At 42.2% G+C, this 13,216-nt stretch overlaps 1 protein-coding gene across 15 annotated transcripts in view; it reads left to right on the top strand.

The window, feature by feature from the left end:
- Positions 1-1,593: 1,593 nt before the first annotated feature.
- The window catches only part of LOC137321665 (regulating synaptic membrane exocytosis protein 1-like), a 984,914-nt gene continuing 973,291 nt past the window's right edge, over positions 1,594-13,216 (top strand). For all 15 annotated transcript variants that reach the window (XM_067984176.1, XM_067984183.1, XM_067984175.1 and 12 more), the window contains exon 1: positions 1,594-2,245. In XM_067984176.1, the coding sequence (XP_067840277.1) occupies positions 2,082-2,245 (164 nt within the window). In that variant the 5' untranslated portion in view covers positions 1,594-2,081. The remainder of the gene's footprint in view (positions 2,246-13,216) is intronic.

The raw sequence follows: 13,216 nt of genomic DNA, 5'->3' as shown, positions 1-13,216 counted from the left end.
CACGATTTCCCTTTCATAAAACCGCGTTGATTCTGGCTAATCATATTATGATTTTCTAAGTGCCCTATTACTATGTCCTAAATAATAGATTCTAGCATTTTCCCTGCTATTGATGTCAGGCTAACTGGTCTGTTTTCTCTCTCCTTCCTTTCTTGAATAGTGGGGTTACATTTGCTACCTTCCAATCCAGGGGGCTGTTCAAGAATCTAGGGAATTTTGAAAGATCAAAACCAATGCACCCACTATCTTTTAAAACCCTAGGATGTAGGCCATTGGGTCCAGGGGATTTGTTGGCTTTTAGTCCCATTAATTTCTCCAGTTCTTTTTCTTTACTAATCTTAATTGCTTTAATGTCCTCACTTTCATTAGACCCTTAGTTCCCCACTATTTCCGGTATGTTTTTTGTGTCTTCTACCGTGAAGACAGATACAAAACCGTGTTGAATGTACAAATTTCCATTGAATTTTCTTCATAGCATTGAAATTAAACTTTGTTTATGTTTGACATTTCCTTTTCTTACTTGTATCAAGCAATATTTGCAGTGGGGGAAACTGTTGATTATAGAATTAGCACTCGGAGACTTTGATAGTGACAAGTCAACTTGTCAGGGAACAATTAGAAAACAAACAGAATATTGCATATACGGAATAATGGAGTATACGTATACAGAGGTTATATTGAGAGTTTATAATGTACTAGTTCGATCTGACTGTGGTGACCGCACTTCAAAAGGGACTTGCAGGCATTGAAAGGAGTGCCAAGAAGAACAAAAAAATCCCAAGTATAAAGTATAAATGAGGAAAAATTAGAGAAGCTCAAGAGCCTGACAAAAGGTTATGTGGTTGAGGACGGAGGAGAAGGAAAATCATGCCTAATCAAGGTACATAAATTATTAAATGGCATAGAGAGTATGGAGAATGTGAACACAGAACGTTACTTAAAGGTTAATCAGACCAGTACTGCCATACATTTAAATGAATAAAAATTCAATTTAAAACAAATATAGAAAAAAATCTTAAGGGTGACTAACATTTGGAATGATCAACCAGGTAATGTATTGCAATCAAAGTTAGAGGAGTTCAAGACGCAGTTGGATGCCAGGCTGGGTGAGTTGAAACACTGGAGGGAGCAGCTTGATGGGTCCAATGGCTTTTTGTGGCCCAGGACCTTTTCTCATACACCAGTGAGTATAAAGTAGACTTTGGCGCAGTCTTTAGCCAATCAAGAATCTTCTTCATCAATAACCCTCAATGTAATCCACCACAAGACAGCTTCCCATAGCCCTGCTAATGTGTTCAACTTTCCTAATGGAAGAAAGAAATTAAGAAAAGAAAGAGAGGGAGAAGTTGATGTCGGCTGTAATGTGTGTGTGAAGCAACAAGAGGTGAGGGCGTGCGAGCTGTCATGTGGTGGCGGATCCGGGTCTGAGGGAGGAGAGCGATCCGCTGCGTGATTTGGGCAATCTCTCTCTCTTTCCCTTTCACTTTCCTCCTCTCGTCCCTCTTCTCAATGAATCCGAGAGCTTTCGCCATTCCCGAAGCATTCATTCCGGATATATTTGACGGCAGTAACACGACAGCAGCAGCAGCAGCAGAAGAAGAAGAAGAGGAGGGAGCGGGAGACTCCACCTAGATTCGCCCCGCCCTCCATTCCCAACCCTCCCCACCACCTTTTCCAGCGACAGCAGTGGCAGCGGCTTCAAACAAGAGAGACCGGGGAGTGGGGGAGAAGCAGCCCAGCCCAGCCCAGCCCTGCCCTGCCTCCAGCAGTCACCATCAAGCGCCATGGTGGGGGAGAGAGGAGCGGGGCCGCGGTACCTCGCTCCACATGTTGGATTGTGAGGGGGAAGCTCTGTCAGTCGGTGAAGGGCCGGGGGTCGGGGCCCGGGGGCCGGGCTGAGCCATCGCGACAGCCCGGAGACTGGGGACATGAGCGGTTCGCACGGCCAGCGGGAGCGGCGCGCTTTCTAAATAGACTGTCCTTTTTTTTTAAAACAAAAAAAAAATATTTTTTTTCTCCCCCCCCGGTTGATTTGGCGGGGAGAGGGGAGGGATAAAATAAATCGGTGATATTGAAAAAAGATGTCGGCTTCTCTGGGCCCCCGCGGCCCTCGCCCACCCACCGTGCCTCCTACCATGCCCGAAATGCCCGACTTGAGCCATCTGACAGAGGAGGAGAGGACCATCATCATGGCTGTGATGGACAGGCAGCGAGAAGAGGAGGAAAAAGAAGAGGCGATGCTAAAGTAAGGAAAATGGTTACAGAATCCCCACCCACCTTTATTTCTTCGCCCGTTGAACCCCCAAGTGATGCATAAGGTGTTTTATTGGCTTTTGGCCCGCCGCCGGTTATCTGATCGTTATTTTATTTTTAGGCTATATTTATTTACACACCCTTGCTTATTTAAGATGAATCGGTGTGTTTGATGAAACGAAAAGCCTGTGCTAATTTTTTTTTCTGTTTTGATTACTTGTCAATCAATCCGCTTATTGTATATGTGTGTGCACTGCTCTTAAAATGTAATCTCACAGTTATAATTGCAAAAACCTAAATGTCTGGGCAATTAAGAAAGATGAGAGCAACACATTTCTATCCTCTTTATTCTACTGATGTAGCTCAGGCCCTGTTTGACAGGAACCCGCCTCTACCAGATGATTATTATGTCCTTATGAAGCAAGAGGTCTAAGCTTGATCCTAATGTAAATCTTGGACATATCTAGTATAAACACTCGAAGCTTCTTGTCCATCTCAGGTTTCTGCTACTATTCCGCTGTTACCACGCATAGCTTCTCTTAATATTGTGCCGGCATACAGGCTACCTCATTCCCTTCCAGAACCTGTTAGGTGGGTGTGGTAAAAAGATACAATTAAACAGAGCAAGCTAAACACATGTTTAGATTCTTTACATTTTTTTTTAAACTGCGTTTTATTTTGCTGTTCATTTTTTTTGTATAACCATTTCTTAAATCAGTGACTTACATAATCTGTTCATATACCAACGGAGTGATGCTGCATCACTAGCTTTGTCATCTGTAAAACAGAATAAGCATAAATGTGAATTCAGTTTTCTGAATAATAATTTTATAAAGGCCAACCCATAATTGACTGTTGCATTGTGGCTGAAATGTACCTGTTAAAGCATTAAAAGGCACTTGGGTATGTTTAGCATTACGTATGGAGGGTCCAAATCAAAGACTACAAGTGTATTGTGCTTCACGACTGTATGTGGGTGTGGCCAATATCCTAATACCTGGTGCTGTGCAATGATGTTTGCTGTGTTTTGTCAGTGTACACAAATTCTGACTCTGGTATATAAGTTGTTAGGGATTTTGGGATTATGATATTTACGTCCCTATGGAGGAACAAAAATATTGTCAATTTGTCCAAATGGTGTGGTAAAGTTTTCAGTTATGTTGAATTATACCGATTATTCAGAACCAGTGAACACTTGTTTGGATTTCCATTTGATCAAATCCAGAAAAAAAACCACACACACGTGTGTGTGTGTGTGTGTGTATACACGTACCACTGTTTTCTTTGTAACAATTATATATCTTCAACTCCACATAAACAAATGTTGACTCACAGTTCTTACTGATTGAGAATGTTATTTGCCAGAGCACAGTTGTGTGATGGTTTGCTTTGAATATAACTTGGTGGAGATGCTAACTTACAGATTTAACCAAAAATAAAAGTATTATCTACCAAAATCAGGTATGTCCTTGTGCAACAGCTTTCAGTCTCGTGTTTAACTTTGTTTACAGGGTAGCTTGTTGGCTAAAGCCAGTTTCATTGTTTTAAGAATGTTTGATGCAGCAGCACAAATTGGAAAGCAAAAATGATTTTCATTACTTATCTTACACTCTAATTTAATCTGTACTTTCTGAATGTTTGTCATATGAACAGCAAATTATATTTTCACTTTGTGCATTTGATTCAAATACAACCCATTGTGTGACTGTAGATTATGGAAGGATTGCTCATAATTTTACCAGGAAACTAAAATTACAGTTACTGACACTTTAAATGAAATACTTTATCTCTCTTTTTAATTCATTAACTTCTGTGACTCTGTTACATATTTTGCTGTGAGCTTATGGAACTCATCACTTCTCAGTTTAGAATCTTTTGGTTGTTGTAATTTTCTTTCACATTTAAAAATACGCTCATACCAGGCTCCGCAGTGGCTTTGAGTGTTGCCTATATGGTGGAGAACAGTGAGCTTAACAACATCAAGTCCAAACAGGTTTGAGGTCTGGTTTTGTTGAGGTATCCAGGATCTATAAGGTATTTACAGAAACATGCAGAAAAACTGTAATATGTGGATCTTTTGAAATAAGATATTGTAACAGTCGAGGTGGATATGAGAGTGGCTGTTTTGAAACTTGTGTCTAGCCTTAATTCTAAACTTAAATTTCACAATCAACGGCCTTAATTTAATTTGCCAAGGATGTGGGTCTGGAAGTCTCACTGCAATCATTTTTAGATTGGACATTTTGGCATTTGGTGCACAATTCTGTAGAACGGTATACTTCAGCCGTACAACATGCTCCTTGTGTGGAATCAGGTTGGTGACTTCCCTTCCCTCTCCAGCTCGGTTTATTCGCTAATCCTGTTGCGTGTGTCTATGTGTATTTGTGTCTGATGACGAGCTAGTCAAAATAACCCGATCAGCAATGACTGTGCCAAAAATATATACTGCTGTTTGTTTTTTGAAAGTCTTATTACCAGAGCCTGACTGCAGCAGCAGACAAGTGTAAAACATGAACCAATTAGTTTGAATTTTCAATCGGAGGATAGTAAACTGGGTGCTGTTTATTAGGTGTGGTACAGGTGAAAAATAGCAAGTTGGTTGTTGTAAGCGAACAAAAGAAATGTTTGTGCTGCAGGAGGTGCTTTTTTTAGTTAGTTTCTGATCTTCAAAAAGTATCTCCCTCTTTTTAGGTTTCTGTGCACCATTCAGGCACTATTCTCTGGCTGGGCTGGTGACTTCCTCCCAGAGTACCGATAATTATGCTCTGTAATTGTATTGCATGAGAGTGTTGTGGGTTGACAAGTCCTGTGATTTTTAAAAAATTTCCTGTAGCTACTCCCATGGCTCATTTGGTAATGTGCAGCCGACATGGAACCTTGTCATCCAAACCAGAAAAAACATAGGAACAGAAGTAGGCTATTGAGCCCCTGTTCCGCCATTCAGTTAGATCATGGCTGATCTGTTTCTTAACTTCATTTACCTGCCTTGGTTCCATATCCCTTAATACCTTTACCTAACAACAAAAATCTATCATTCTCAGTTTTGAAATGTTCAATTCAAATCAACTCAACCTCCACTACGTGCTGAGTTAGCTCACCTCAGCCAGGATGTCAGGAGGGGCATGGCACTCAGCCTTTGTGAACCTGGGCTAGGAGGGGGGGGAGAAAGCAGCCAGGGTTCTTGCTTCTAGTTACTGCCCAATGACCCCCACAGGAAAGTGTGCATGTCTGGACTTTGGGTGAGGGCAAAATCTGTGTATGGAACGATGAGCAGCTTGTACCCATGACACCATATCCTAGCAAGAGTCAACATCTTCAGGAGAGGAGGGTGGGGGGGTCGGGGGGGAATAAACTTTTGAAAATCCTTCCTGGTTGAAAGCTCCCTTGTCTGATTATTTGAGCCAACTGAGACAGGTCATTTGTCCTGTGGGGTGCCAGTTAATTTTCTTATGTATATATAGCACGTGCTTATTTTTCTTCTTGCAGGTTTGCATCGCTATGTTGCCTGCTTTAAGTGGACAACCAAATTGAGACCCTCTGGTACGGAGAGTAAATTTGCATCTAAAACACTGGGTATGAGTGTCTCTAAGGCTCAAACTGCTAGTTTCAAAAAATTTATGTAGGAAATGAAAACCATGCAGGAATGTACCAAACCAGTACCATTACAGTGCATGGGACTCTATATGGGCCCTATATACCAAACTGGAACTATATGTCCCCTAGCGGCTCCATGTTAGCTCACATTATGCGGGGTTAATGTTGATAGGCTTCGTATTTATATTTGCTACATTCTTGCAAAATTCAGATATGAAACCCCTGCACGCACACATTATCTGCTGTTGGTTTGCATGAAAGTTTGCTTGTCCCTGTTTGTGGCAGCAATGTGGATCCAAGCTCAGCCGATTGGAGGAGTCAGATGGGCCACATCAGTTTTTATTCTACCTGAGGTGAGATGGATTGCATCAGCATTGTATCTCGCTCAACACATAAAAGCCTCAAACGAAATGTTAGCTCTGCATATAGAGTATTCCTTTCTGCACCCTTCATGGTTAAGAAAGAAAACTAGATAGTATAGTTGATTGTTAATGCTTAATATGGTACCAAATACGAGGAGCAATAGTGTAGTATTTTGCAAAACAACTCCATTTAACCAAACTACAAAGGGTGAAGCAGTTACTGAAAGCTTCAACCCTCGCAATGCCTCCAGGTGAGCAGCAGGATTTTTCTCCAGTTTCCCCCCAAATATGTGTCTGATGTGTACCTTACTAAGGTGAGGGAAAATCTGCTTGGGATTGGAGCATTTTTTTCCCATTTGTGCAGTCAATGACATCGTTTTCAATTGACAAAAGAGCTTGGTTGACCAGATTCAAAGCTTAATTTAAATGCTTGCAAAATGTTAAATTGGTTTTAATAAAATTTAAAACATTCTTGTTTATTGTAACATTGCCAGGGCTGCTGGTTGATTTATCGTGACTCGCAGATGTATTTGGTTGCCAGTAGCCCACTATCGCTGTTTTTGGAGGAAGAAAGCTTTTGTCGGACCTATTAAGACACACTCGTATAACACAATCTAATAGATTGCACTACACTGCTGAAGCAACATCCTCCATGGAGAATGTGAAATCAAGATACTGTTTGTTTCTCTGGTACTTGATAGAGAGCCGATGATGCTAATTGCAAAGAATGGTAGGCTATCTTTGCTGTTCCGGCCACTGTTTCCCTTAGCCACAACCCCCCCCCCCCCCCCCCCCCCTCATTTTCTGGCTTACTGGACTGCAGTCTGCAGTATAAATGAGGTGGAAGTCTCACCCTCGTTAATATGTCTCTTGCAGCTTCCATGCTGTCTTGCTGAATGAATTGGTGTATTTTAATGAGAATCTACGCTTAATGTGGCAAACTGAACTGTGAACTTTGAAACTGGCCAAATTTACTTTGTTAGTGTGGGACTCTTAACAACTGTGAAACAGGACAATCTCACGCTATCAATGTCAGTCGCATTTGAATCCAAGTTCAAGAAGCAACAGGGCAGCATCATAACACATTGCATTATGCTGTCCCCGATGGGATTAGTACGAATAGAAACAGTAGGATTTGAACTCCTCACTGCTATTTCCCACACCATGAGTTATTAATCTCAACTGTGTTGTTGTGGCAAGGCACCAACAGAGCCAGAGCACTTCCGTACAAGGAAGGAAGCAAAATTGGAGGGTTGGTCACCCTGGGATGTTCTTACAGCTTGGGTTTGGAGTATCATTGGCTTTGCCTGGGAGCAAATCGCTAGCCTTTGCAGTTGGTTGAAGAAGATGCAGTGGGGAAGCTTCAGCCCCCTGCACCAAAAAGGTAGACATATAACCCGCTCTGACACATTTATTAATAGGAGGTGTATAAAAGTTGAGGATGACTCACCCTCCTTCCTTTTGGTGAAGTGTTTTGCCTTTGCTTAGGCATCGTTGCCCTGATGGAAAGGCTGATGTTAGAAATATGCCACATTGTGAGTATTTATATGCAAAAACCCACATCTCCCCTCCTCGATTATAGAACCTACACGTGTCAAACTACTGCTATTATGACATTTGTACTGTAAATTCAGAAAGTCCACGTTTCAACAACACTTAAAGCTTCAATGCCCCATAGCTCTCGGATCTGTTTACTGCAGTAGTGTTTTGACTAGTGATTTAGTAAAAACTTTGTAATTGAGATGTAAGTTAACATTAATCGAGATGAATTGTCAATAATATTGCTAAATTCTGAAATTGATCAAAATATTAGTCTTATATATTTTCCAATGTCATCAGATGATGTAAGGAAGTCTGTCTAAAGTTTGGACCATTTCTGAGGAGTGCAGGATGACGGCAAATGGGCAGTGGCATAAATTGATTGCTAAATTGTATTAGAAAATGCATCATTAAATTCTCAAGACGCTGTGAATGCACAGAAAGGCTATTCTTTATGTATAAATCTTGTTACACCGATGACAAGTAATAATAATGCTATTTAGCGTCATGTAATCAGTCATTCTTTTCTCCTTCCTTTATCATCCAGAGCTGCCACCTCTTGCTGTTGTACAGACTGCAGCTCTGCGCCACTTCACCCAAGTAGCCGATTAAATCTGGGGAGTCCATTTGGCTCAGTACCTTACTGAATGCTTCATTTACTCAGTGAGCCAAGGGGGAGGCAGTAATGAATTTTAACTCCTCTACTTGCAATGGAGGAAGCTTGTGCTAAATGAGATGCTGATGTCTTCTGGTGACTCATTTGAAGTTGACACCTCATTGTGTGGGGAGTCTTCCTGTCTAACTATTACTTTTTACAAAATACATACATTAATTATAGCAGCAGCCTCATAGGAAGTTTTACAGTTTAGAAAATCGTCCACTTTTTCTGTATGGTTCTCATACATTTTCTCTCCTTGTTATCTCTATTTTCTCTGACTCTTTTTGACACTCCCTTTTTATGTAAGTCAGTCTTTTCCTGTCTCTTTTCTGTATATCACACACTCTTTCTCTGTTACCCACACATGTTCTTTTACTTATTGATGGACAAGGAGAGGCTAAAGGCCAGGGCTGAGATGGGATCAACCACTGATAGGAACAGGAGTAGATCTCGTGGCCATCATGTCTGCTCTGTCATTTTGCAAGTTATGGCAGCTCTCTCATCATTTTAACCACAATTCATTGCCCTTTGGTCAGGTAGTAAGTACCCTTTTCCCCAAGTAGGTTAAATCTCTTGTTTTTTTAAAAGCCTCAATTGATTCTGCATTCTTGCCCATTTTGGGGCAGTGCACTCTACATCCCCACAACCTGTTTGTGTGAAGGATTTTCTTTCCGGATTTGGTTTTAGTAGGCTTAGTTCTGATTTTAAGATTGTGTTCCTTTGTTCTGAATTCCCTTACTGGATGGAAGACTGATTCTCTTCCTGCTCTTTAATTATTTTAAATATCTAAATTAGATTACCCCGTAGCCTCCTCATCTGTAGGGAATATAACCCAGATTAACCAAGTTCCTCAACAAGAATAAGTCTCTTCATGCCAGTTGTCATTTGGATGAATTGTCACTGGACTCCAAGGCCAGCGTATCCTTTTCTAAGATGGGGTGACTAATACTGAACACAGTATGAATCGCAGTGGTATTTCCTAGCTTTTACATTCTATTTCTCTTGTGATGAAATCCAGCATGCCATTAGCCATTTTGATTCTTGTTTGCACTTGTGAGCTAGCTTTTAATTACTTTATGTTCCCAGATACCTTATGTTCATCATCTCCTCCTCTGCTTCGCCATGTAGATTGCATTCCTTCTCCTATTGTTGGGTCTAAAGTACCTCAGACATTGTTGTATTGATCTGCATCTGCCATTGTTCCATCGCCTGCCTCCCCTTCTCTCTCGCCCGCCTTTGGCTTTTCATAAAATCGTTTTGAAAAACTTTTGAGCATGAGCTACTAGAAGCTAAAGAAAAAAAATGTTACTCCCTATAGCTGACTGAACGGTACTGTTGTATCCTGGGAATTTAGGTACACTGCACGTATTCAGATTCCACAATCCAAATTCAGCTCGCATAATCGTACCTCTGTGCAAAAATATTAACTCCAAGACCAGGCTTTTGGGAGAGGCTGAGGCCTGCAAGTAAAACTTCAATGGAGGAATTAAAAGGCACAAAAGACAATTTGGTAGATAAATTAAAGCATGTAATTGTGAAATATGTAATTTTTCATATTTCTAAATGTTAATTAAACCCTTATTTGGGCATTAGAAATTTCAGTTACTGAGGGGAAAAAATGGCAAATGAAAAAAAATTCAGAAAGCGTTTTAAGAAATTGTGGGAACCCAGTGGTCAGATTGTGCAATCAGAATGATGAGTTTACCTATGCATTTTCTGTTATAAATCTGGACATAAGAATTTAAAATTGAAAATGTTGATGTGAAAATTGTGATGAAAACATGACCACAGCAAGCCAAAAGGCACAGATAGGAAGTTTAAGCAGGCATGAGTTTTTTTAATATAGATTGATAAATGCCACTTTGCAGATAAACATGTTAAGCAAATTTTGTCATTGAATTATTTTTCAGACATCACTTACTATGTCCCCATCTCTTGTCTCTTTTATGTAACTTGAACAACAGTGTTCTCACCACTAAGTGAGTGGATTGAGTATACTAATTATAGAATAGCCAAAATATTCATTTGATAATTTTATGCTTGAACAAAACTCAATTTAAAAAAAAAAACACAAATGCTTTAGACTGTATTATGATAGGGAGGTGCAGTGTCACTTTAAAGTATTGTGTAGGGTGAAATGCAGCCACTTTGCCTGCTTAGGTACCAGAACCAGTGCAAGTAAATTCATAGAAAAGTTACCACATTGGATAAAATATCAATTCCTTCAGTGAAAACTGGAACACTGTTACGAGGATACCGGTGATGTACAGCGATGTCAATAATCGACTCCTGACATTCACAGGCCTGTGGGCTGTTCTGAGATTTGCAGCATCACAAAGGTGGTGAAATAGCAGAATGCATGGGGTAAATTTTAACCCCGAAGAACGGGTGGGTTGGGGGGCAGTAAAACTTTTTAAAGTTCGGAACTGAACGAATCCCGGCTCCAACCCGCTGAATTCCATGTTTCACGCAGACTCATCTGGGTACGAGCTTCAGAAACCCGGAAGTCCCGCCGGCAGGATGACATTTAAAAGGGCAATTAAGGTATTTGAAGTAGTTAAGTGAATTAAATTTTAATATATTGAGGCAGACAAACGATTTTAACTCTAACTGAACATGTCTCCCGTGGCCTCTGAAACACAGCATGGAAATGGTGGCAAGTTGCAGTCGGCAGCCATTTGGATCTTGAAACCAGTGATTGACACGTGAATAAAAGGTGAGCTTTTGCAGCAGGGCAATCAATTCTCTCGGACAAACTTTTGGCTGGGAGTTTTTTCTGTTTAGACTGAGATTTCTTTGTTCACATTCAGAATTCTTGTGTTCACACATATTTACCTACATTTTGGACCCCTCAAACTGACATCATCAGGATGGGGGACGCAATGGATTTATTCAGCAGTACATCTGAGGAGGAGGCACATCAGCATCCATGTCAGGCAGGGCGTGCAGTTCTGGGAGTTGCAGCTCCAAAAGACAGATGCGCCACATGGACCTGCAGAAGAGCAGAGCGGGGACTAACTGAGGGGCCTGTAGACCCTCTCACGAGGGTAGGAGGCACTACCCTCGTGAGAGGGTCTACAGGCAGAAGCTGAGCTTTCTCGACCTCTCTGTGGAGCAGTGCTTACGAAGGCTCAGATTGAGTTTCCAGGTGATCGCAGACATCTGCAGGATCCTTCATGCAGAGCTGCTCCCGGATGGGCCTGATGGGCACACGTTGCCCGTTGCGGTTAAAGTCACCACTGCCCTCAACTTCTTCACCTCCGGATCATTCCAAGGCACCACCGGTGACATTATCAGGATCTCTCAGTCGTCTGCACATAAGTGTATACAACAGGATGGCTTTTTGCCAGGGCATCCGACTACGTCAACTTCCCCATCAACAACATCAGCCAGACTGAGAAGGCAGTGGGTTTCCACTCTGGCTGGCTTCCCGTGGGTACAGGGCGCAATTGATTGTACACATGTAGCAATCCGAGCACCTGCACATTAGCCAGGACTGTTCATCAACCGAAAAGGATATCATTCCATCAATGTGCAGCTGGTTTGCGACCACCGGAGGACTTTTCTGCAGGTGTGCGTCAAATTCCCTGGCAACTGCCATGATTCCTTCATTCTGCATGTTCCGGCCCTCTTCCATGCATAAGATAGACTTAAGGGCTGGCTCCTTGGAGACAAAGGATACCACCTACAGACGTGGCTCATGACACCTGTGAGGAACCCCATCAGCAAGGCGCATCAGCGGTACAATGACAATTACCACTAGATCTGTCGTAGAATAGGCCATAGGGATGCTGAAGATGCGCTTCAGGTGCCTGAATCGATCTGGGGGAGCCATTCAGTACTCACCAGCGAGGGTGTGTAGAATAATCGTTGTGTGTTGTGTCCTGCACAACATCGCTCAACAGAGAAGGTTATAGGTGGATGAGGTCCCATCCGCTCATGAAGCAGCCGTACCTGCCATCAACATTGAAGATGATCAGGAGGAGGAGGGGGACGATGGGCGAACCATCGGCAGAGCAGTATCTCACCTGGCTGCTCGTGATGCCAGGGAGTCACTATTTGATAGATTCTCATAGGGAGATCTGCAAAGTGACGATAGTCAAATACTTAGACCACCTGGAACAACCACCACCACCATGGTTGCACAAAACAGACCGACAACCACACATTGGAAATGCACCCAATAGGTCAATCAAGTCTCATGATGAAGCACATAAAGGGCGCTTTCACAAAAGGGACTCAAGAACAGACAAGCTGGTGAGAATCATAACATTTAATGTGAATTTAACATAAACCAAATATAAATGAAAAACATGACATTCTGTCAGACACCCTTGTGCGTGTCCTTGGTGATTACAAAACTGTAGACTTCCTCCTCCTACCACGTCTAAGTGGTGCATCCCCTGTGGTTGTGGCAGGTTGCTCAGATTCATGCCTGAACTGCTTAGATGCCCTCTGCCTACGACCTCTGGGTTTTGGACTCCGTGAGGACCCTGCCAAACACTGCTCCATCTGTACCTATACAGCGGCAGTCTCGGCCATCTGGAGAGGAGGCAGCATTGCGGGTACCAGTTGAGGCGGAGTGGGGGGGTGGGACGTGGGACTGCTTTGAGTGGGGTCCCCACTTCCATTCCCCTTTTGCCATCACCCCTTTCCTGGGCCTAGGCCACATCACTCCTACCACTCTATTGTAACCATCTTCAATGTTAATGCTCCCTGCATTATTACCTGCTTCACATCACTGTCTGGGAGTCCGGATGTGTTTGAAATATTTTAGGTTGTCAGTTTTAGTTTAATAATTATGTATGTG

This window comes from Heptranchias perlo, chromosome 5, assembly GCF_035084215.1.
Source record: "Heptranchias perlo isolate sHepPer1 chromosome 5, sHepPer1.hap1, whole genome shotgun sequence".
NCBI lineage: Eukaryota > Metazoa > Chordata > Chondrichthyes > Hexanchiformes > Hexanchidae > Heptranchias > Heptranchias perlo.
Note: the sequence above shows the minus strand (reverse complement) of the source record. Positions and strands in the feature narration are given on the sequence as shown.